Source organism: Budorcas taxicolor, chromosome 6 (assembly GCF_023091745.1).
Source record: "Budorcas taxicolor isolate Tak-1 chromosome 6, Takin1.1, whole genome shotgun sequence".
Lineage (NCBI taxonomy): Eukaryota > Metazoa > Chordata > Mammalia > Artiodactyla > Bovidae > Budorcas > Budorcas taxicolor.
This window is the reverse complement of record NC_068915.1, coordinates 44,963,375-44,988,389: the sequence shown is the minus strand read 5'-3', so window position 1 is coordinate 44,988,389 and position 25,015 is coordinate 44,963,375. Positions and strand designations below refer to the sequence as shown.

The 25,015-nt window shown below is 46.4% G+C and overlaps 1 protein-coding gene and 1 long non-coding RNA gene across 3 annotated transcripts in view; one reads left to right on the top strand and one right to left on the bottom strand.

Annotated features, from left to right (window-relative positions):
- Window positions 1-723: 723 nt before the first annotated feature.
- Window positions 724-7,961, bottom strand: LOC128049953 (uncharacterized). The gene is made up of 3 exons (XR_008199605.1): window positions 7,683-7,961; window positions 6,597-6,685; window positions 724-1,329 (listed from the first exon to the last, which is right to left on the bottom strand). It is a non-coding gene; the product is annotated as an uncharacterized LOC128049953 (long non-coding RNA).
- Window positions 7,962-8,007: 46 nt separating this feature from the next.
- Window positions 8,008-25,015, top strand: part of CCDC149 (coiled-coil domain containing 149) — a 115,738-nt gene continuing 98,730 nt past the window's right edge. Inside the window, exon 1 of one of the 2 annotated variants that reach the window (XM_052642368.1) lies at window positions 8,008-8,116. In XM_052642368.1, the coding sequence (XP_052498328.1) occupies window positions 8,069-8,116 (48 nt within the window). In that variant the 5' untranslated portion in view covers window positions 8,008-8,068. Of the gene's footprint in view, window positions 8,117-8,232; window positions 8,274-25,015 lie in introns of those variants that run through there. The other variant, XM_052642369.1, reaches the window with a different exon arrangement.

Below are 25,015 nucleotides of genomic sequence, written 5' to 3'. Positions count from 1 at the left end.
AGCTCCCAGGTTCAAGGCTCCAACCCACTGCTCCCTTTTGAAAATTTTTTGGTCTAATTTCAACTTTTCCTTTACCTGGGAAAAGGGGTCATTGCTTCTTGTTTTTCAAATGTTCTGGGATTTGGTGAGGAAACTTGCAAACTCATACTTCCTGTGTCTTTGTCATCTTTGACCTGCCCTCTCCCATCTTTCCAAATGGATCTGTGTTTTCTTTTTCTTTTTTTATTTTTTAGCTTTTAAAACTTTGTTACTATGGTAAATATATATAAATAAGATAAAATTTGCCTTTTTAACCATGATAAGTGTACCAAATGGATCTGATTTCCTAATTCGCTCCCAGTTTCTAAAGAGGCTGACTATATGACATATCATAGTTGAAGAGTCCAATTCTGGCATATTTCTCCATGTTTCTGCAGTGTTCAGATGCTTGGGGAACTCAGCTACTAAACTTGGGGCCACGAGGACAGAGGCGGGGTCTTAGCCTCTTTGTCCTCCCCACTGCCTAGCTCAGCATTCTAAGAGAAGCTCAAGAAATGTTTGCTGAGTGAATAAATGACCCTGCAAGTTAAAGAAGACCCTCCTCAGACTCTCTTATGTCACCTTAAGATTATTTTTCCTGCCTTATGGGAACAAACAGTGTTAATAAATGACAACCACTGTGTCACATGTGGGCATCTAGGGGGCATATGTATGCCTCTCTCCCCAAAGGTAAGCTACTCAGTGGAACAGCAAGGGCATGATAAGCCCGTAAACACTCTTGTTGACAGTCTTTCTTAGACATCATGTTTACTTGCCTCGTTGTGTTCCTGTAAGAGAACAAAGAGAAATTTGCCTTTCGGTGACTGAATGAGGTCAAAGCATTACAAACAGCGTCACCAAGAGCTAACAATTTCTGCCCCATGGATGTAATACAAGTGAGCAGATTGCTGCCATCCTTGGAAACATTTACTCAAATATACCCACAGACCCTGGCTGTGGGCTGCAGACAAACGCCTTCTGAGTGCCCCTAGACCAGGTGAGCGCAGCAGTTCAGGACCTCACAACTGTTTGGATGTTGAAAGGAATCCTTGCTTTGATGGAAAGCGAGAACCAGTGTACCAGAAATCTTTATCTCCAGCGGGAATGAAGGGGCAGTAAAACCCTTTGGTCTGGCTTTGTATCTTGGTCTCTTGAATTTCCTCTCATTTCACTTGCAGGTTGCAGAGTAAGGCTTGGCTCAGAGAAGCTATTCCCAAACTGTGCAAGGTTCTCTTGGATGTCAGGGTCATGGCCAGGCTGGAGAGGCTGCTGCCAGCTGGGAGAGGCACATCGTTAGAGAAATGCCATGACCTGGTATGAAAGGGAAAGATACAAATCAACATCCAGGGTTCTGAAGGACAGCCTAATGGACAATAAATATTTGACCAGCTCTGGCCATTTGTATGAAATGCCACCTTTCACCCTGTCTAGAAAATTGTTTTCTCTTTTTTTTCCCCTAGCCCCATGATTCTTCCACAGTACAGGAGGAAAAGCACTTGTGTCACTTCACTACACAGTAGGTAGTGTACACAGCACACAGTAGGTCTTAGATAATGTTAATCTCTTCCTTGTTTGCCCCTCCTTTTCATTGAAATAAGCCCATCCATCTCCACTGGGTAAAAACTGTCCCTCAACCCAAAGACAAATATCAGACAGGAGGACATGTAGGTGATCCTATTTTATATAATCATCAGGCTTCTTTTTTTTTTTTTAATAAGCCTTGCCAATCGACAGGGTCAGTCCCTCTCTTGGCCTGTAGGAGAGGCCAGTGACCCCCAAGTCAGACGTTTCTATTTCCAGCTCCCCAAGTCCAGAGAGCCGTAACCCGAGCTTGGTGAGGGCTGAGCTGCTAACCCGCCAGCAGCAAGGACCCGTAGTCTCTCTGTATTTCTATTTCCATAAATTTACATCAAATTTGTGCTGAATCATATCCCCCCCACGTGGAAGAAATGAAATACATTATCAATAAGTACAACAAATTTGAATAATCTGAGAGTGAAATGACTTTCCTTGTCTCCTTTCCATTTATTTCCTTGGGCCATAGCTTACTCCACTTCCCACACTGGGTGGGGTTGGATTTATCCCCACCAACCCCTGTGCCCAAGGTTTTCAGTTTTTTTCTCACAGTTTATATATATGTATGGGTGTGTGTGTGTGTGTGTGTGTGTGGTCCTTTTATATTTTATATATATGTATATATACACACATATGTATACCTTCTTTTTTTATATTCTTTTCCATTATAGTTCATCCCAGCATGTTGAATATAGTTCCCTGTGCTATATCGTAGACTCTGCTGTCCTTGCATTTACTAATCCCAAACTCTCAGTCCATCCTGCCCCCACCCACCTTGGTAAGCACATGTTTACTCTCTACATCTGTGAGTCTCTTTCTGTTTGGTAGAAAGGTTCATTTGTTTCATATTCTATTTTATTTTTAAAGTTTTCTTACACAGGTAAAAAAACTTATGATTTATTTTTGGCTGTGCTGGGTCTTTGCTGCTGTGTGGGCTCTTTCTCAGTTGCAGCGAGCAGGGGCCGCTCGCTAGCTTTGGTACGCAGGCTTTTCATTGTGATGGCCTCTCTTGTTACGGATCACGGGCTCCAGGGCCCTAGGGCTTCAATAGTTGCAGCACATGGATTCAGTGGTTGCGGCTCCTGGGCTCTAGAGTGCAGGCTTAACTGTTGTGGCGCATGGGAGCTTCACAGCACGTGGAATCCTCCCGAATCTGGGGTGGAACCCAGACGGGTTCCTTACCACTGAACCATCAGGGAGGCTCTGTGTCATATTTTAGATTCATGTCATTCATTCGTTTAAGTGGTATCATATAACATTTGTCGTTTTCCTTCTTGCTTCACTTCATAATCTCTCGTTGATTTCCTGGCCTCTTATCAGGAGCCACAAGCCCTGCATCTCCCTTTCCTTCTCCAGTTCATTGTCCTTTCCTCCTAACATCTCGGTCTCCCTTATCAGAACCCTTCCATAGGTAAAAGAAGCTGCCCCTCTACCTCTGCTCATCCCCACCTCCTGGCTGCAATGCACCAGTCAATCACACCCACCCTTCACCCCTTCTGATGGCGACGGCGGTCCCTGGCCTGCCAGGTCGTCATCAGCCCCACTCAGTCATTTTGAGTACCTCAGTGCAGGTTCAGCAGGGAGTGGAACTTCCTTCCACCCCCTGCTGCCCGGCTGATTGGCAGTCAGCGGGGCTGGAGGTGGGGGGAGCAACTTGCAACTGATTGTTCGCTGCTGGGCAGGGAAGGCTTGGCAGAGAGAGCACCCAAGAGCTCAGGGGGCTAAGAGACAGAGAATGCTCTTTGTCAGGAATCCAGCTAGAATCCTCGTCTATCTGTCTGGTGTCTGGCTGTTGGCCCTAGCAGGGAAATGACGGAGGAGGCCCTTTGCACAGTATCCCCAGGTACAGGGAAGAGAAGAGGCGTATCTTTTACAGAACTGAGGCCAGTGGCCTAGGGGACCTCAGGTTATCTGCAGTGCATACTGGGACCTGTAGTCCCCTGCCCCAGGTTAAAGTCAAAGATGAAGGAAGGCATTCAGCAACTAGGTCATGGAGGCTCTTGGCAGGCCCTGCTTAATTTGGCCCTCCATTGACAAGAGGAAGAACTGGGGACCTTGGCTCATATAGAGCTAATTTTATATATATATATATATATATATATATATATATATACATACACACATACATATAACCGCTATAAACCACTATCATTAAGAATCATTTCCTTCCCAGGTTCATCAGACTGGGTTTCCTAATTCAGGCAGGAGAAAAGTATGGCCATGAACACTGCCCCAGTTGTACATTTGGAGAGGAGCCGAGCCGAACTCTCTACTGAAGATTTGCTTAGTTTCCTTTAAATGAGAATGCTGACATTTTTGCTTGGGACGCCAGACTTTGAACTGAAAATATTGTGTGGTGAAGTTGTATCAAAAGCTTTAAGGCTTCCCCATGTGTCTGGAGCTGTTCTGACGTGGCCAAACTTATCTAATAAGTCAGGTGAGAACCTGAAACGGGAGTCTTGGTTTCTAATGATAAGTTCAAGTCATCTTATCTTTCCCATTCTCTCCTGAGATTTATTTTGTTTTGTTTTCATTAGTATCTGCTGGTTCAGTTTCTTAGATGAAGCTAAAACTCTCTCAAACTTTTGATAGTTTTAAGCATTATTCCAAAGCACCTAAGCACTTTCTTCTAACTATCGGTTCGGTTCAGTTCATTTCAGTCGCTCAGTCATGTCTGACTCTTTGCAACCCCATGAATTGCAGCACGCCAGGCCTCCCTGTCCATCACCAGCTCCTGGAGTTCACTCAGACTCATGTCCATCGAGTCGGTGATGCCACCCAGCCATCTCATCCTCTGTCGTCCCCTGCTCCTCCTGCCCTCAATCCCTCCCAGCCTCAGAGTCTTTTCCAATGAGTCAACTCTTCTCATGAGGCTGCCAAAGTATTGAAGTTTCAGCTTCAGCCTCAGTCCTTCCAATGAACACCCAGGACTGATCTCCTTTAGGATGGACTGGTTGGCTCTCCTTGCAGTCCAAGGGACTCTCAAGAGTCTTCTCCAACACCACAGTTCAAAAGCATCATTTCTTCCACACTCAGCTTTCTTCACAGTCCAACTCTCACATCCATACATAACCACTGGAAAAACCATAGGCTTGACTAGATGGACCTTTGTTGGCAAAGTAATGTCTCTTCTTTTAAATATGCTATCTAGGTTGGTCATAACTTTCCTTCCAAGGAGTAAGCGTATTTTAATTTCATGGCTGCAATCACCATCTGCAGTGATTTTGGAGCCCCCAAAACTAAAGTCTGACACTGTTTCCACTGTTTCCCCATCTATTTCCCATGACGTGATGGGACCAGATGCCATGATCTTAGTTTCCTGAATGTTGTTCATATAAATAAATAAATAGAACTGGCCCTGGGGCTATGAATATACATGGAAAAATTGGGTCCCTAGAGATTTTCCAGAGAGTTAAGGGGGTGTGAAAATAGAGGCTAAAGCCATGTTTCAATACTTAGTGCTAGGGTAGCAAATTTAAGACAAAGCCACTTGGCTTTAAATTGGTCCCATGCAAATGGACTGTGAGATGGAACATTTGATGTACTACTTTTATCAGAGGTGAGGACAGTTGCTGGGCGGTTTTATTTTTTTCTTTGAAAAAAGTTAACCACAATGTAATTAGCTTGGTTTTTGTCAGCCTGGGCTGCTGTTGATGAGGTGTCTAGAGGCCTCCTGGTATAGGTGCCTAAAAGCTTAAACTGCGTTTAATTATTATTATTACTCAATGTCAGGCTACATAAATGAAAAGAGATAAAAAAGAAACGCTTTCAGCTACATTGCCTTGGTGTGTGATTTCATCACATTTCACAAGCTAAGCAGGTTTGAGCTGGCACTTGGGGCATAAAACCTCCAAGGGAAACCCAGGCAACTGGAGATGCCGTTTCAAGTAAGTTGAAAGTTTCTCAACATGCTGGGGTGGGAAGAGGCTGGCCATTTTTTGATTTGTCCTTCCCAGTTTTATTTTTAGACACCTTAATAACTGGCTGACTTACTTCAGAGAAGGAAAGCAAGAAGGGGCAACAGAGTCACTCAGAGAGTGGTCCTAAAGTACGTGATCTCTCATGTGAAGATTCCTTCACTCCCAACAGCTTGCCAATTTCCTACTGCCTGAAATACCAGTGAAGCCCCCAAAGCCACAGCAGTTCTGAAAGCTTCAGCTAAACATGGTAACTGGAAAGGGCAGGCTGCTTTCCCACCTGAATTCCAGCCAGGAGCAAGACGCAGACCACGAGGCAGTGGAACACAAGATGGACCAAGTATATGCCCACTCTTCCTACAGTCTTTTTCATTGACAGGTTGGAATGAAACCAGTTGGTTTGCCAGAGGGCTACATATCGGCAGACAATACCTTTCTTCTTAGTGTGAGACATCCATCGGGCTGTTAGGAACAAGTGTTTGATGCTGAGTTAACCCTAGATGTTCAGCTTAGGGATGACCTTTCCACTCTCTTGGATTACAAAGAATGGATTAGGCGGCCCAGCTGGTCAGAAGCCCAGAAGCCTTAGCTATATTCTAGCCCCATCTTTTTTCTCTTGTTCCCTAGAGCACTTGTTTCCAAAACTTAAATGACAAGGTTTGCAAACCCTCGAGGACAGGGACCTGGATCAGTTATTAAAGGGTCTGCACTGTTACTGAATGTCTCCAGGATGAGCACACACAACAGACACTGAATAAAAGTGCTGCCTACTCGACTGGCTCCTTTCTATAGCCCCTGGCCTGCCAGAGTCTTCTTTAGATGAGGCCCCAACAGGTCACGATGCCAGGGCTGCCAAGAAGAGTTCTGTCATCCAGGTCTTCATCAGTGGTGTCACCATTTATATTAATTAGCTGTTGATATATAGCAAACCATCCCAAACCTTAGTGGCTCGAAACAACAACAGCTTATTTAGCATAACGCTCTGTAGGTCAGCAAATTAGCCAGGGCTCAGTTGGGTAGTTCCATTGATTTCAACGGGACCCATGCAGGCAATGGTAGCTGCTGGGAGTTAATGGCCTCACTCACGTGTAGCAGTTGACTGGTTGTTGGCTGTGAGTCCTTCATCATCCAGCAAGCAATTCTGGGCTTGTTTCTAAGGTGGTGATCACAGGTTCCTAAGAGCATAGAAAGGATAAACTCTACTGTACAGTTACAAGCCTCCTTGTGTAGCACATTTGCAAACGTTGTTTTGTCAGAGCAAGTCACATTTGCAAACATTGACTTGGCAGAGCAAGTCACATTTGCAAACATTGACTAGCCAGAGCAAGTCACATGGCTGAGCCTAGAGTCAAAGTTATGGACACTGACTGCAAGATGGGCAGGAAATTACTGATAGTATTTTGCAAACAACCTATCACACCAATAAAACAAGGCCAACAATACAATGCAATATTTCCAATTCCCAGGGGGTGATACTTCATTTTCAGGTTTCCAAGATGCTAGAAAGGGTCTTTGGGGACTAGAAGTCTTAGTTGAGGCTCTGTTTCTCCACTTTTTCTAATAAATGGAAGTAACATCCATCCTGCAGGGTTGAGTCAGGATCACTAGGGACTAAAACAAATAAATGTTGGAGGCGGTGCATTCACAACTGTAAAATGGATTCACAGCTTCTCAACCTATATGCTCATTTCCACAGGCAGCGCTTCTCAAAGTATGGAAAGCTCACTGCTGGTCCTGGTTCAGGTCAGGATTTTAGGTGACTGGGGAAAACCACCTCCAATAATACTGACAAGACATGTGTGAAGATTCCCCTGCTCTCTGTAAATCCCTTTTAGTCCTTCCACTTATGAGAAAGTCTCAGTTTGATGCCACTGTCTTCGACATCTCCTTCGACACACATTAAGCATCCTATTCAGAGCTTTAGCTTCTATTTAGAATTCATTACCGTTTTATTTTCAGTATTTTTATTTGTGTTTTATTCCTGACAGCTGATAATTCAAGAAATAAATAGAAACAGACATTAGTAACTTAAAACTACGTTGAATATATAATAACACGTAATTCATTCATCCATAGGTTCGACAAATATTTGCAGGGCACCTACTAGGTGCCAGGCCCTGTATCTAAGGTTTATCAGAGAAGGAGGCAACCCCCTGCCCGAGTGGGGCTTACATTCTAGTGGTGGGAGCCGTGATGGTGGTCAGGGAACGGCTGGATTTGGGGATTTACTTCTTGTAGGGGGAAGCCGAGCCACCTCCCGCCTGGAGAGCGGTGGTCAGGAGTTTCCCGCGGCCTGGGGCGCGGACCACCGGGAGCGCGGGATCCCGGCCGGCTCGGCGGTGGCGGTGGCCGGGCACCGGGCCTCGGCTCCTCCTCCTCTTCCTCCCGCGGAGGCTGACGTTGAGTCAACAGCGCGGGCGGCCTCCGGAGGCGGCGGCGCGGTGGCTCGGAGGTGCCGGGCCCTCTCGGGGCCGCGCGGGGCCCGGGCGGCGACGGCGGCGGCCGCAGCGGCGGAGGAGGGCGGCGTTAGAGAGGCCGGCCCTCGCCGGGAGAAGGCCATGAACGGCGACCGGACCGAGAGCGACTGGCAGGGGCTGGTGAGCGAGGTGAGGCCGAGGCGCCGGCCAGGCGGGATGGGCCAGGCCGAGCGGCCGCCAGCCCCGAGCCCACGCCCCCCACCCCCGGGTGGCCGAGCCGGGCGGGGACTCGCGGGGCGACGCGCACTCCCTGGCCTCGGCTCGCTGCCCCCGCGCGTCCTGCAAGGTGCGCGGTTCCTTCCGCACTTTCCCGTCTGTCCGGGCGCCACTTTCTCCCATGACAGCTGGTGCCAGCCTTTGGGGAGGGCCCTTCCCTCTGGGCAGGGCTTGGCCCTGGATTGGAGAGAGCAGCGCGGATCCGGGAGTGGGAGCCAAGCCCCACCTGCCTTCTCGGTTACCGCTGTTTTGGAGCCAAGCGATTGGACGCTCAGTGCCGAAGCGGAAAGGTGGTGCTGGGGGGGGGGGGGGGCGGGGGGGGCGGTGAATCCGGGTGCCGTGACAGGCGGAATCACCTGCGGCGGCGGTTTGGAGGAGGGAGGGGAGATTCCATAGGGTCCTCCGTAGCCTTCATTCATTCAGGTTCAGTTCAGCCGACATATATTTACCGTGGGCCACCTTTGTGTAAGGTGGCGGCTGCTGCTGCTGCTGCTGCTAAGTCGCTTCAGTCGTGTCCGACTCTGTGCGACCCCATGGACTGCAGCCTACCAGGCTCCTCCGTCCATGGGATTCTCCAGGCAAGAGTACTGGAGTGGGTTGCCATTGCCTTCTCCAGTAAGGTGCCTGGCTGTTTATCAAAGGAGTGAAGCACTGGTGCAGAACTCTCTGTGGAAGCAGAGAATGCCCTGAACCCGGCGCCGCCGCACCCCGCCCCCCCTGCCCCGCAAAGATTTTGTTATAAACACCCCTGGGGTCGGCTTTTGCGCTCCTATGAGATTTCCCCTTCAACCCACTCTAAGAATTTTGGGGCCTGACTTCTCCAGGTGAGAGCGCGGTGCTGAGGTCTCACAGGTAAATTGCTTCTCCTGACTTACCATTATTTGTGATGGCAGTTAGTCATGTACCCAGCCGTGCTGATGATCTCCCAGCAATTCTCCGTTCTTTCCCTCCTGAGGACCATCCCCACCGGCAAGGCCAGCTTGGGCCTCCTTTTTTCTTAATCCTACTGTGTACCAGTCGGGGCGCAATGGTTTGCTGTCTTCCTTTCTTGAGTATTGGAGGGGAACACTTGTACCGTCTTTCCCCTTTAATCATTTCCTGGGCCTCCAGCTCAGTCTAATAGCCGTATTTAATGTCTAGTGTGCAGAACATCGTATTTCTGAAGAGGAGTGGGCTGTCAAGGCTTCAGGTGTCAGGTTTAGCTTGCCCACTCTTAGTCTGTAAGCAATAGCTGCTCAGGATTATGATACACTGTTGTGTATCTCCTCTGTCAGGGGACAGAGACTGGAGACCTTCTCTCTTGGCCCATGGAGAATCACACCCAGCAGTGGAGGAGGCTGGAGGTGCTTCTTCCTGGAAGTCCAGTGCTGAGCTCTGAAATAGCAGAATGTTCACTAATCCAGCAAATACTTGTCGAATGACTGTTAGGAGTCAGCTACATCGCTCTGTATTTGGAATGCAGTGGCCGAGAAAACAGACAACCCCTCTGCCCTCAGAGAACTCCTTAAGCATATATAGTATAGTGTGGGAAGAGTGTCACACCGCAAACACTAAGCGAATCCTAAAAGGTGGAATATGAAGGATGTGAGACCAAAGAAGGAAGTACTTCCTGGCATGGCTGTGCTGGATCCAGGATGCCTCTACCCTGCACCGACCACGTGGTATTGCAGCCTTCTGGTCTTCCCTCTAGGCTATGTGTTTCATTTGGCTTTGTTCCAGGTGCCTACACACTGAGCTCCATACACAGTAGGTCCTCAAAAGTATATTTGGAGAATAAGTCAAGGTCGAGAAAGGGGTCTTTCCAGAGTTTTCCTGCCTGTCCTAGCTGTGTATCTCCAGGGCACTTGCCGTCTTGCCTTCAGACATTTATTATAGCCAAGGACACGGGGGACCCACAGCTCGAGGCTGTGGGGTGTGAAAATGAATGCAGAATGCTTCTCAACTTCATAATAGCCAAAAGCTGTTCCTTGAGTCCATCCACCATGTATAAGGTAGAAATTAGTTCCATTTTACAGATAAAGAAACCATGATTCAGACAGGCTAAGGCACTTGCTCAGAGCCTCACATCTGAAGGGGGCAGAATTTGGTCTGTTTGACTCCAGAGCTCAGGATCACTAGGCCACGCTTTGTGTCTTAATCACCAGTTCATCTGTGTGTATCTTCGCCTAGAGAGCAGGTTCTCGAAGGGAGGGGTCTCTGTCTTATTCATCTTTGAATCCTCAGCAATTGGATAAGCATTGCTCAGAGTACAATCTACAGATTATCAGAGGCATTTTGGGAATAAAAAGTATGAAGAGTCAATGGAATTTGGGGAGAAAATGGAACTTTCTGGATCTCTCCCCAGATCCAATGTAGTGCGTTGAATTGTATTCTTTCCACCATGTATATATCTAAGTCTTAACGTCCCAGTAGCTGTCATAACACCTTTTTGGAAACAGGATCTTTGCAGATAAAATCAGCTAAGGATCCCAAGATGAGATCATCCTGGATTTAGGAAGGGGCCCTAAATCTAAGGACTGGTGTTCTTAGATTCGAGACACAGAGCTGCAAGGCAGAAGGCTGTGGGGAAGCAGAGACACAGAGAGAGGAAGCCCTTGTGAAGATAGAGGTAGAATGGGGAGCTGGGCAGTGACAGTCCAGGGGATGCCATGACAGCCCAGGGGATGCCAAGACTGCCAGCAGCCACCAGCAGCTGGAGGAGGCTTGGAGTAGGTTGTCCCTCAGAGTCTCCAGAAGGAACCAGTTCTGCCAACACCTTGATTTTGGACTTCTGGCTTCCACAATCGTGAGAGATACATTTCTGTGTGAAAAGCCACCCAACTTTCAGTGATCTGTTGTGGCAACCATGGGAAACTAATTACCTTAATGTATGAAAGTGCCAGGGCTATAGCCCCCCCAAATCTGCTTTCCTCACAAACAGGGCTCCCCAGGTGTTTCCCTGACCATTTCCTGCCCATGGGTGTACACTGGGTCTGGTGTAGAGACATCGTCTGGGACTCACACAAGGAGGATTCAAAGAAGAGTATGGTCAGTGGGTGGGACTTCCCTGGTGATTCAGTGATAAAGAATCCTCTTGTCAATGCAGGAGACAGGGATTCAGTCCCTTGGTCAGGAAGATCCCCTGGAGGAGGGCCTGGCAACCCACTCTAGCATTTTTGCCTGGGAAATCCCACGGACAGAGGAGCCTGGCCAGCTACAGTCCATAGGGTCGCAAAGAGTCAGACATGACTTAGTGACTAAACAACAGCTACAACGGTCAGAGTCTAATGGTTTTGAAAGTGACTTTGGAAGCCAGTGGGAGGAACTGGGGAAGACGTCACCAGACATGTAACCCAGATCAAATGGGCTTTTGACAGGCGCCCACCTATTTCTGCAGATATCCCTGGCCCTACCTCCTGCCCTGAGTCCACACCCCATCGCCCTTCCTGCCCAGGGCTCTGTGCTCTCTTTCAATCAGTTTGCTTCCCGGTTTGCCTCTAGAAAGCAGTTTTCATTTAAATGACCCTATAGAGATCAGTTTTATTTTCATATTTTCAGTATAACAAGCTGAAACTACAGCCTTCTCTCAGGCCCTGAAGTAAACACAGCCCTCATGCATGTGAAAGAAGCGTGGATGCTCTTCTATTCTGGAAATTAAATGTCTGGGGAGGGGGAAACCATCTTCTCATCACCACCTGAGGTGAGCTTGCAAATACAAGAGGACATCTTGAAATGCAGTCGTGCAGACAATCCATAACTTTATTTCTAACATAAAAATCCTGGTCATCTGTCAGCTGGCTCCCTATGATAAACCATGCCCAATTCAATCTTGCTATTTGAATTTTGGTTAATTAATTAGATAGCAATCAATCCTGTATTCCTTGAGCATGTTATGTATTCAGTGACCGGGTGTGTGTGCTCAGTCACTCAGTCCTGTCTGACTCTTTGCAATCTTATGCACTGTAGCCCTCCAGACTCCTCTGTCCATGGGATTTCCCAGGCAAGAATGCTGTAGTGGATTGCCATTTCCTCCTCCAGGGGATCTTCGCAACCCACGGATCGAACCTGCATCTCCTGCATCAGCAGGCGGATTCTTTACCACTGAGCCACCTGGGAAGCCCTGTTAACCCTGGGCCTCTACCCAAAGTTGAGCCACTGACATTTGGGGTAGTGAAGTAGAAGAGGCTTACAGTCTGAGCCTGTGGTTAAGGGTGTGACTTTGGGTCTTGTTTGCTAACTGAGATCTGGACCTACGTCATGACTCTACTTCTTTTTTGGTGCAAATGGTCAAAAATCCAACCCAAGGAAGTTTAGCTCAGAAGGAATTTGTTGACTAATATTGTAGTTTGAATAGTGTCCCCAAAAGATATGTTCAAGTCCTATCCCCTTCCCCTAATCCCTGTGAATGTGACCTATTTTGGAAATAAGATCTTTGCAGACGTAATTAAGTTAAGATGAAGTCATTTGAGTGGGCTCCTAATCCAATGACCAGTGTCTTCGTAAGAAGAAGGAAATTGGAGTGCAGAGATGTGCAAAGAGAAGATGATGTGAAGACAGAGGAAGGAAAGCTGTGTGATGACAAGAGGCAAAGGTTGGAGTTATGCTGCTACAAGCCAAGAAATGCCAAAGAGTGCTGGCAGCCACCAAAAGCTAGGGAGAGGCAAGGAAGGGCCTTCTTCTGGAGTCTTACTGGGGAGCCTGGCACTTCCTATACCTTGATTTTACTCTTCTGACCTCCAGGACTATCAGAAATTAATTTATGCTGTTTCAGGCCACCCAGTTTATGCAGTTTGTTAACAGCTGCTGCTGCTAAGTCACTTCAGTCGTGTCCGACTCTGTGCGACCCCATAGATGGCAGCCCACAAGGCTCCTCCATCCCTGCGATTCTCCAGGCAAGAACACTGGAGTGGGTTGCCATTTCCTTCTCCAGTGCATGAAAGTGAAAAGTGAAAGTGAAGCTGCTCAGTTGTGTCCGACCCTCAGCGACCCCATGGAGTGTAGCCTTCCAGGCTTGTCTGCCCGTGGGATTTTCCAGGCAAGAGTACTGAAGTGGGGTGCCATTGCCTTCTCCGTTGTGTTAACAGCCTCTGGCAAACTAATTAGTGAACTAATACAGCTGAATCGTTCCAAGATGGCGTGGCATGGGTCACAGCTGGACTCAGCCCTCAGACCACTCAAGTGGATGCTTTCTCTCCATCTTTGGGTCTGCTTGTTGCCTGGTATCACCCTCCCACCCTTCAAGTCCAGAGGAAGAGACAGAAACTCTCATGCCAGAGGTCCCATAAAAACTCAGGAATCACTCCCTTTGAACCCACTTATATCCCTTACCTGCCCTGGCGAAGTTGCTCAGGGGTGTAATGATCTGTCTGGGGTCTTGTACATGGGCCCCTGCCCAGGCCACATGGACTGTGAGTGGACTGGGGCAGTGGGACTGTTTGCCAGAAGAAGGGGAATGGAGGTTGATAGAATCACCACACTGTGCAACTCCTCCAAGTCTCATTTTTCTCATCCTTAAACAGAATCGTGAAGTGCATGCCACATAGGTGCTCTTACTGTGAGGCTCCAATGAAATCATGCTTGTTAGTGCTTTGTTCTCTTTGTCAAGCAGTAAGTGTTCAGCCAATATCAGCGTAGTGAGGGTGGACCTCAGGATACCAACTTAGATGTCCAGGAAACAAAAACTTCTTTATTTTGTTATAACATTTTAATTTTGATTACAAACTCCCATCGGAAGGGGAGTGGAAACATAATCTGGATTGGAGTCACGCCTCTTCCTGAACTTGTATTTGAGTTCTAGAGGGAGTTAGTAGTATTTAGCCATTGTAAGTAAGTAGTGTTGACTAGCATATCACCCCATTGGCAGGAGTGATGGTGTGGAGGGGCACTCATCTGGTCTAGACTGTTCTTGTTTAGCCATACTTTCCTTATTTCAGTCTAGTATCTGGTCACTGGTCATGGCTGATCACTGTTGTATCCTCCCTTGTTCCCCTCTTCTGGCCCTTTGGTGTCTGTGCCACACCCATGCTACCCTGGGAGTGTGAAGAGCAAGGTGGTATACTGCTCCTTCACTGCTCTGGGCATGGGGGACTTTGCTCTCTTGCCCAAGGTGGGTAGCTTTGATCATGTTCTGCTGTCCCTGAATCACTCCTGAACTAAGGAAAACTTTGAGAAACCATGGTGCAATTTTCTGCATAGACATACCACACCACACCAAGCTGGGTCCAGGGAATTGGGGATTATTTTTACTTCCTAAGAAAGAAGAGTGTATTTGTTAGGGTAAAATCTAAACCACTTGAAAAAGATACCTACTCCCCAGTGATATTTAGGTCTTTTTTGTGTTACAATATGTGGTCCAGTCTAGGAGGACAGCCCTGCTCCACGTGTTATTTAAAACCCCAGATTTCTTCCATCTTGTTTCTCTACTATTTTTTGAGGGGGTGATCCTCAACTGTATAGTTAAAGCTGAGTGGTCGCCATGATTTGTCCCAACCCATAAGTAGGGGAAAGAGAGAGAGAGAAAGGGGAAGCTCAGGGCAAAGAGCTTTTCTTTAATTAGGGGTGCTCTGCTTACTTTTCTTTAATTAGGGGTCACTTCTTGTACCCCATTGGTCTGAGCATCATCACATGGCTACATCTAGCTGCAAGGGAGGCTAGGAAGTGTCACCTTAAGCTGGATGTACCCAACTTAAATTTGGGAGGGTTCTATTTAAAAGTCAGAAAACACAAACTATAAAAGAAAAAAAAGGGATAAAATGGGCTTTATTACAATTTTAAAAGTCTACTGTTTGAAAGACTCTGTTAAGAAAATGAAAAGACAAACTGACTGGGAGAAATTTTGTGCATAACACATATCTTATATCCAGAATATATAAAGAAATCTTATAATGCAATAGTAAGAAAACAACCTAATTTTTTAAATGGGCAAAAGAGTTAAATAGACACTTCACTGAAGAAGAGATTCAAATGGCAGATAAACATATGAATGGATACTCAGCATTACCAGTCATCAGAAAGATGTGAATTAAAGCCACAGTAAGATACCACAAGGGGCTTCCCAGGTGACTCAGTGGTAAAGAATCCTCCTGCCAGTGTAGGAGCCACAGGAAGCATGGGTTCGACCCCTGGGTGGCGAAGATACCCTGGAGGAGGAAATGGCAACTCACTTGAGTATTCTTGCCTGAATAATCCCATGGACATAGGAGCCTGGTGGGCTACAGTCCGTGTGGTTGCAAAACAGACACAACTGAGCGATTGAGTACATACACACACGCAAGATGCTACAATACATCTATTTGAATGAAAAGCAGACTCACAAAAAAAAAAAAAAGGAAAAACCAAGTGTTGACAAGGAGGCAGAGTGACAGAAAGTCTCCTGCGTTGCTAGAGAAGTATAAAATGGTACGACCACTTTTGGAAACAGGTTTGTAAGTTCTCATAAAGTCAAACTGACACCTAACCCAACCCAGCAATCCTGCTCCTAGATGTTGATTCAAGAGAAATGAAGATGCATGTCCACACAAAATCCTAGATGTGAATGTTTATTTCAAATCCTATATGTGAATGTTTATTTCAATTTTATTGTAATTGCTGAAAACTGAAAACACAACAATGTTCAAAACTAGTGAGTGGATAAATTGCTACATCCGTGTCATTGCTACAGCCTGATTAGTGTTAAGATGGAATGGACTACTGATGCATACAAAAACATGGCGAGTAAAAGAAGGCCCTGGGTGTAATATTCCACCAATATGAAGTTCTTGAAAAGGCATAACTAAAAGGACAAAAAGGGCGATCAGTGGTTGCCGGAGCCTGGAATGGGTGAGCAGACTGCCTGCAAAGGAACATGAGACAGCTTTCTGAAGTGATGAACATAGTCTATGCCTTGGTTGTATTGATGACTGGAGGACTATATAAGTTTGATAAAATCCGTAGATCTGTATGCCTCAAAAGAATGATTTTCTCCTCTATGTAAATTATACCTCAATAAACCTAAATCTTTCAAAGGGAGGGGGAATGGATATTCAAGACAGCTATTGCTATAGAGAGATTGACTAATTCCCCACTTACCATGTTTCTGTCACAACTAGTTACACCCCCACATACAAACCTCAGGCCTGCTGTTCTTACTGTGTTCTCCCCACACCAGGGTGATTAGTGTTCATTCTTAGACACTCGCTGATATCCAGGCCCTCTCCTCCCTTGCACTCTGTCTGCCTTTTCTCAACTGGAGATCTTTTGTAGTCTTTTGGAGGACCATGGGGGAGGGAGAAACTGGAGAGCCTCTTCTGTGCTCTGGTGTCTTAAGGATCAGGCTTTCTAAGCTGAAAAGTCAGGTGCTTTGCTTCCAGTGTTCTGCGGAGCACTCTCTTCCTTGGAGCTTGAATGCAGACTGTCTGGCTTTTAAGAGGGAGAGGGACATGTGGGGAGAAAGGGGGAGGGGTTACAGGGATTTTGGATAGAGTATCATTTAATATTTCAAAGCATTGTTCATATTGATATCATGATTAAACAAACAAGCAGAGCACAATAACGAACAATTGATCTTAGATACATATACAGGCAGTTGGTGAGGCTTGAAGAAGTGGGAAATGTCTTAAAGGAGAATTGGAACTGAGTCCCTCACCTTTGAGTGAAGAGGGCGTGGGCGAAGGTGACAGGAAGCAGCCCTGAGCACTGAACTGGTGGTCAGCCTTTGAGGGAATGCTCTAGCTAAAGGCTAAAACTAGTGCATTGAGGTCGGAGAAGGCAATGGCACCCCACTCCAGTACTCTTGCCTGGAAAATCCCAGGGATGGAGGAGCCTGGTGGGCTGCAGTCCATGGGGTCGCTAAGAGTTGGACATGACTGAGCGACTTCACTTTCACTTTTCACTTTCATGCATTGGAGAAGGAAATGGCAACCCACTCCAGTGTTCTTGCTTGGAGAATCCCAGGGATGGGGAGCCTGGTGGGCTGTCGTCTATGGGGTCGCACAGAGTTGGACACGACTGACGCCACTTAGCAGCAGAGCAGCAGTGCATTGAGGTATAGCAGAAATGGAGGTTGGATGGCCAGAGTAGACCAGATGGCAAACAGCTTTAAAAGAAGACAGAAGGCTCTGCTCTGATGTAGCTGGCAATAGTCACTGAAAGCTTTTTTAGCTAGAGTATAAGTTGATGAAAATACTTGGGAAAGATTTGTTTCCACTGAACTCAACAAGCACTGAGCCTTTGTCATTCACAAGGCACTGTGCCAGGCAGTAAGGATATAAAGACAAATTTGGTAGCTGTCCTCAAAATCAGGGCAAGATAAGTGGAGATGAGCTACCAGCAATCTAGTCTTTGCTGTCACCATCAATATTCCCAATTACCTCTATTGCACCTAAGTCATACCATTTATCATATGGTTCTTTAACCAACCTTTGACTTGCCTCTGTCTCCACTGGACCCAAAAGATCTTGAACTCCTTGAAGGTAGGGACCATATGTTATTGTGACCTTAGCACTTGCCACTGGACCTTGCCCTTTGTAGATACTCAATGAATGTAGAATATGTGACTGCTTAGATATTTGAATAAATAAAGTGATAAGAGGATACAGCATCAGTGAGGATTAAAGAAAAAAGGATGTCTATGAGATAGATTTTAAAGGAAGATACATACAGGATTTCATAGCCAAGTCGATTAGGAAGATGCAATAGAACGAGTCCAAGATGACCGTCAAGGTGTGGCTAGAGAGTGGTGGTGCTGGGTGTGACAGAGAGGTGGGAGGTGACCAGGTCTGGTGAGAAGTGGACATGTTCCATTTAGAATTCTGCATTGTTCTGAGTTTTCTGGGAGTGCTTGAACTCCTGCAAGGCAAGCTTAGTGCTTCCTGGGAACATCTTTGATGAGCAGCTATCTTCCTAGTGGCAGGCTAATTTCAGAGTAAGTTTATTAAAATTAGCATGTGGGGGAAAGTGAGTACAACTGCTATTTTTAACTAATAGGATTCATATTCTCTCCTGTGCAGGGAAATTCGCATCTGTGCTTCTAAAATTGACAATTTCTACTCTTATTATGTTAAAAAATTAATTTAGTGACTTTCGCATTGAATAAAATCCATTGGCTGAAGATTAGAAGACGAGTTCGGCTAGTCCCTGAATGAAAAATGACCAGAGCGAGCCAGGTTTCTTACCCACCGCCTGGTTTTCCACCAATAAAACCATAGTGGGGCTTTGGGCACTTCCTGGCAGAGGACTTTGTGTAGTTGTGAGTTTGTCTCTCTCTGGTCCTTCAGGGAAAATGGTGCCAGTGGTAGTAGATACCTGGTACACAAGGAACACAAACCTTTAGCAGATGTTTTATTTTGAAGTGTCCCTATTTTTATTTCACCTCTCCTAGTCTACTCTATTTCCATTATCTTATAGTATCCTGCTGTAACAAACATCTTGTTTGTTCAAGATATCAGATCTTTTTCAAGCCAATATACCTTCTATACAACTAGCCTATTAAAATACCTTAAAAAAGATGCCTCATAAGGTGCTCTTACTCAAGGAACTTCAATGGATCTGCATTACCGGGTATCTGAGACCCACCCCAAGCTGGTCTTGACCTATCTTTCCAGCCTTATCCCTCAGTTTTCCTCATAGATTGGCTGTTCCAGCCAAAGTGATCTGTTCTCTGTTCTGACTTTTGCCTTATTATCCTGACCTCAACTGGGTGGGTCTTCCACTTCTTCGCTTCTGACCAAAGACAGCCTTTAGCACTCCTCCAAGGTGGGATAGATGCCCACAGCCCTCGTAAAATTCACCCATGACCATCTGAGCTTGAAGTGAGCTCTTCATCATGTTGCCTTATGTAGTACAGGTTACAAACTACTCGTGTAGAACTGCCAGCTCCCTGAGAAAGGAAAGGCCCTTCTCTGTGTGTGGATCTTAACTCTTACACAAGTTAGTAAGCCCCTAAGAGGAGGAACTGTGCCCACCTGTGCTGAGGTAGAGGACTGGAGCTCTAAAATGATGAGGCTTTATGCTACAGCTCAGGAGGTGCAGGGCCTGAGTGAGGATACTGAGAGAGCGTCCCTCAAGTGACCTAGTTCTGGCCCATTTGTAGGGCCTCGACTTTGGTTTCACATTCTCATTTATGGGGAGAGACTCACGGACATGCCTGCCCACCTAGTTTATTGCTGACAGACATACAGGTGGGGGGTCACTGACATCAGGATGGATCCATCACTGTGTTAGATTGGTCAGTTGGCATGTTAGCATGAAAGAAGAATGAAACACAGCCCAGGGGTCTTTCAGTGGGACATATGGATCACAAAGGAGAAGGTAAGCATTCAGCGTAGCAGATGCATAATCAACACGGTTGTGGGCAAAGCCTTGTGCTCTGCAGGGAAATTCATTTGGATTGGGGGATTGAGAAAGGTTTTTGATGAGGGTGACTCTGGGACCAGAAAGGTTAGTAGGATTCCTATAAGTGGAAATGTAAAGAAAAGGTGTTCTAGGCAGAAGGAATGGAGATAGTGTGCAGAGGAGGCAAAGCACAGGGCTTGTTTGGGAAATCCCAGATGTCTTTTTGTGATTAGAGACACACATCAGGTACTATTTGTTGGGCTAACCTTGAATGCCCAGAGTTTGGGGGTCCTGAGTGGCCTTCATTCTGAAGACGACTCAATGGGCATGACTGTACACCTTAAAAGGGGAGAGCTTGCCTGGGGATGAAGGTTGAGCAGGACCCACGAGGCCCCCTGGACCCCCACCTGCACCTGGAAGGCATATTTTTCTGCTTTGATTTTTGTTGTTCAGTCGCTCAGTCAGGTTTAACTCTTTGTGACCCCATGGACTGCAGCACACCAGGGTTCCCTGTCCTTCACTATTCCCTGGAGTTTGATCAAACTCTTGTCCATTGAGTCGGTGATGCCATCCAACCATCTCATCCTCTGTCATCCCCTTCCCCTCCTGCCTTCAATTTTTCCCAGCATCAGGGTCTTTTCCAATGAGTTGGCTCTTCACATGAGATGGCCAAATTATTGGAGCTTCAGTTTCAGCATCAGTCCTTCTGATAAACATTCAGGGTTGATTTTCTTTAGGATTGACTGCTTTGATACAATTCCTTAAGAAGGAAACTGTGCCACCTTTTCTACTAACCCCTCATAGCCCAGGTTCTCGTCTACTCTTCCTGAAATGTTTGCAACACCCTCTACGATCCTCTTTTTTCCATTCAGTTACTAGAGTTGGCCTTCCAAGCACTGAAATGATTTACCACTACTTTGCCGAGAGTTCTCTGATGGCTTCTAGGGTCTGTGGAGTGAGAGGCATTCCTTAGGTGATCTCCGAGGGCCTGCTCTCTCCTCATCTTCAGTAGCTCCTATGTACCCCTATGCCACCACTGGCCCCAAGCTCTACAGAACTCCTGTTACCAGAGCATTCCATGCCCTGAGGTATCTCTAAGCCTTTGCTTGTGTCCAGAGATTACCTCCTACTCACACTTTAAGGCCAGCTCAGATGTCATCACCTCCACTTGAATTTCCTTCCTCCTGTGAATCTCAAGAGACTGAGAAGTGAATGATGGTATGTTTCAGTTGGGAAGACAGTGTGGGAAATGGTGAGCCGGATAAGAAGGCAAGGCAGTGGGGTTCTTGAGGATAGGGACCTTTGGAGGGGTGAGTGGTCAGGTGATCCTCGGCAGGTACTTGTGGAAGGAAGGAAGGGATGGGGGGTAGGAATGAAGGAGGGAAAGACAGTTCACTGTGCCAGTTTCCACATTCTCTTTGAAGCCAGCCCTACTTGCCTGCTGGTGTACCCCACTTCCAACCTCTCCCCAGGCTGATCATGGTTCTGAAGGAGCTGGGAGGGAATGTCTACACGGCCAGCAAATGCCTGGTGTTCTGGGCAGCTTGCCGTCTCAGGCTGCAGTGGCTTACATAGGTCATCAAGCTCCACCACTACATAACTACACTGTTGTGTTCAGTCACTAAGTGGTATCCAGTTCTTGGCGGCCCCATGGACTGCACCACACTAGACTTCCCTGTCCTTCACTGTCTCCTAGAGTTTGCTCAGACTCATGTCCATTGAGTTGATGATGCATAGATATGTAGCTCCATGGACTTAGACAAATCTCCTGATTTGTCCAGACCTCAGTTTCTCTGGATTACAATGAGGATGATAATACCTGCCTTGTGCCTCTCACCTAAGATGAGAATAAAGTGAGATGATGTACGTGAGAGTGTGTTTTTTATTTTTCTTTATTTTTTAAAGTCCCCCACTTTCTACAGCCAAGGAGGTAGTCCTGTCCTTGCCTTGGCTTTAGGAAAAGCCTTCCCAGGGCTTCAGAGATGCTTTAGCAGAGGGTGGTGATGTGTCAGCTGCTGGCTGTCAACATGATGCCATTGAAAATTCATATTGATGGAGCACAGATTGACATACCTGCTTGCTCTGCCATCTGCAGACCCCACGACCAAGGCGATATTGGAAGTGGCAGTGATGGGAGTCTCTTTTATTTAAGCCAGTTCCAATTTGCTTTTTAATTTGCTCCAGACGGGTGAGTGCTGTTGGGGTCACTCTGTGACCTCTTCTGCTTTCCCAACAGTCTCTAGCTCTGCCAGGCCTCCAGGCTGCTGCATCAAGTCCCGGGCAACTTCCATTCTGTGGGCTCTTCTGTGCTTGCCTCATTCACCTTCTGACCTTGCATCCTTCTCACTCCCCTCGGTTCAGTCTCCTGTTGGCCACTCTACCTTCCGTTTCCTGGGGTTTTGCATAAGCCTCATATCCAGCTGATTTCAGTGCTCAAGACTCAGCATGTGTGCAGTCATGCAATCGTGTTTGATTCTTTGGGACCCCATGAACTGTAGCCCAACCAGGATCCTCTGTCCATGGAGGTTCCCAGGCAAGAATACTGGAGTGGGCTACCATTTCCCCCTCCAGGGAATTTTCCCGACTCAGCTATCAAACCTGTCTCCTGCACTGGCAGGTGAATTCTTTACCACTGAGCCACCTGGATCCCTCGAGACTCAGTACTTGCTCACAAAGAACTAGCAGTCAGCTCCCTACCCTGGATTCTTGCAGGTGCCTTCCTGACTCCTGCATCTCTGCCTTTCCTTCTCATCGATCCTGCCTGGTCAAGAGTCTGGAAGCAGAACCATGATCCCTACCTTCCTCGCTTAGAGCCCTCCACAGCCCTATTAGTTCTGCCTTTGGCTCAGACTCTGTTGTCATTTAAAGTCTTTCTTACTTTCATCCAAACCAAGCCTTTTTTACATTTCTCCTTTTCATGTGGCCTATTAATATATTCCTGGCAAATATAACTACTTTGGGGTCTTTGTTCAAAGCCTGTGTTTCCACGCACTTGGCCTTTATTCAGGCCGTGCCTTCTGCCTGGAACTCTTTTCTCTCACTTCTCCTCACTCCACTTTCAAGGTTTGGTCATAACCACCTTGACCCTGAACTAACATGTCTTTTGCCTTCTGTGATGCCAAGCATCTAGACACACCTCTGTGACCAGTGTCTCCCTGGCTGCCTCACACTGGAGTTGTTTAGGTACATACCTTGCCTCCAGCCTGGAGTTACCCAGTTAGGAGGAGTAGATTCAGTTTTGAATTTCCCATTGTGTGCAGAATAATGTGCTGCATATAATGAATAAATCTTAAAGAGATGACAAACCCATTGGATTCTCAGCTAATGTTTGAATTGAAACACTACTGAATTAAAACAAGGATATCCTTTTTTGTTTGTCAAAATAACATTCTTATCTCTTTCTCTCCCCCAAGGTCCCCTTATCTCCATTTGGTCTCACAGGCCTTCTGACTCAAAATTTATCAGTAGATTTTGATCTTTTAAATGTGGTAAGTCAAATCTCCTTTTAATAAGCTCTAAGGGATTTGTGAATTTACTAGAAGTTCCTCCCTCCCACCTTCCCTTCCTTTTCCTCCTTTCTTCAAACTGGAATTTTATTCTATGAGATATATTGCTTGAAAAGAGTCAGGCAGAACCTGCGGGTGGGAAATCATTTGGTTATAAAGAAGTACTTTCTGTAATGGACTCTGACCTGTTCTATAGTGTATCTGAACACTGCTCTGGACTAGAATTTAAGTTTGTTCCTAGGTTATTTGCCACCCATGGTTGACTCATGCAAAAAAATTGTGTGATTTTGTGTGTGTGTGTGTACCTATGACCATCTTCTTACCACAAGAAGTAGTAAATAAAAGTAATTCCTTACATTTGTCTTTCCTCTTTAAAGAGGATTAACTATGTCCCAGGCCCTTTGGGGATACAAAATCCAACATGATGTTGCCACCTTCCTCTATATTCCTAAATCAATTTCTTGTAACCACTTTACCAATTAGAATGAGCAGGGAGTAATGTCTTTATAGATGAAGAAATAGAAATTCAGATTGTTTATGAAATGTTCAGAAATTCAGAGTCATTCTTTTTGGTCACTCAACAAGAAGCAAGCACTTGGAGCTAGACTTTTAAACTGAAAAGTTAGAAGGTTTTTCCTCTGGGAGCCTTGGGTTCAGATCTGTACACTCATGCCAGCTGACTTAGCTCTATACCTAAAAATCTGAGCTAAAGAAGAGACATTTGGGGTCTAGCTCCAGGCTCCTGACAAGACTTCAGTTTAGGCTGGAAGTTGAGCTAAAGTGGTGTCAGGAGACCGACAGCTGTGACCACATCCTGAAGGACAGGCAGGACATCGCCTTTGTTCTGTGGACTGCAGGCAGGCAAGTATGCCAAGTGACACAGCACTAACATGTCTTTTGCCTTCTGTGATTAGGGTACTTTAACTTCCCACCCCTGCCTGGCCACCCCCATCACAGTATCCTTCAGCAATGGCACGTTCCTGTCCTTGATGGCCTGAATTGGTGAATGAGAAAAGCTTGGGGTCAAAAACTGAGTGGGTGAAGGTATTACCTAGAGATGATAAAACTTGGGTTGTGATGGATGTAACTTTAAATATCCAAGTAATATGAGTTCACTGCCCCTCCCCCCACCCCCACCAAATTTGGAAAATGTAGATACATGCATATGGTGGCTCAGCATTTGTCAGGGATCCAGGCACCTTCTGTTTCTCTGCTTGGTCACTCCATTCCAAGAGTGAGTAATGCCTATGTTGTCTTCTAGAAGTACCATGGTTTCAGATCCTTATCAGTTCAGTTCAGTTGCTCAGTCGTGTCTGACTCTTTGCGACCCCATGAATTGCAGCATGCCAGGCCTTCCTGTCCATCACCAACTCCTGGAGTTTACCCAAACTCATGTGCATCCAGTCGGTGATGCCATCCAACCATCTCATCCTCTGTCGTCTCCTTCTCCTCCTGCCCCCAATCCCTCCCAGCATCAGAGACTTTTCCAATGAGTCAACACTTCACATGAGGTGGCCAAAGTATTGGAGTTTCAGCTTTAGCATCAGTCCTTCCAAAGAACACCCAGGACTGATCTCTTTTAGAATGGACTGATTGGATCTCCTTGCAGTCCAAGGGATTCTCAAGAGTCTTCTCCAATCACAGTTCAAAAACATCAATTCTTCGGTGCTCAGCTTTCTTCACAGTCCAACTGTCACATCCATACATGACCACTGGAAAAACCATAAGCTTGACTAGATGGAACTTTGTTGGCAAAGTAATGTCTCTGCTTTTCAATATGCTATCTAGGTTGGTCATAACTTTCCTTCCAAGGAGTAAGCGTATTTTAATTTCATGGCTGCAATCACCATCTGCAGTGATTTTGGAGCCCCCCAAAATAAAGTCTGACACTGTTTCCACTGTTTCCCCATCTACTTCCCATGAAGTAATGGGACCAGATGCCATGATCTTCGTTTTCTGAATGTTGAGCTTTAAGCCAACATTTTCATTCTCCTCTTTCACTTTCATCAAGAGGCTC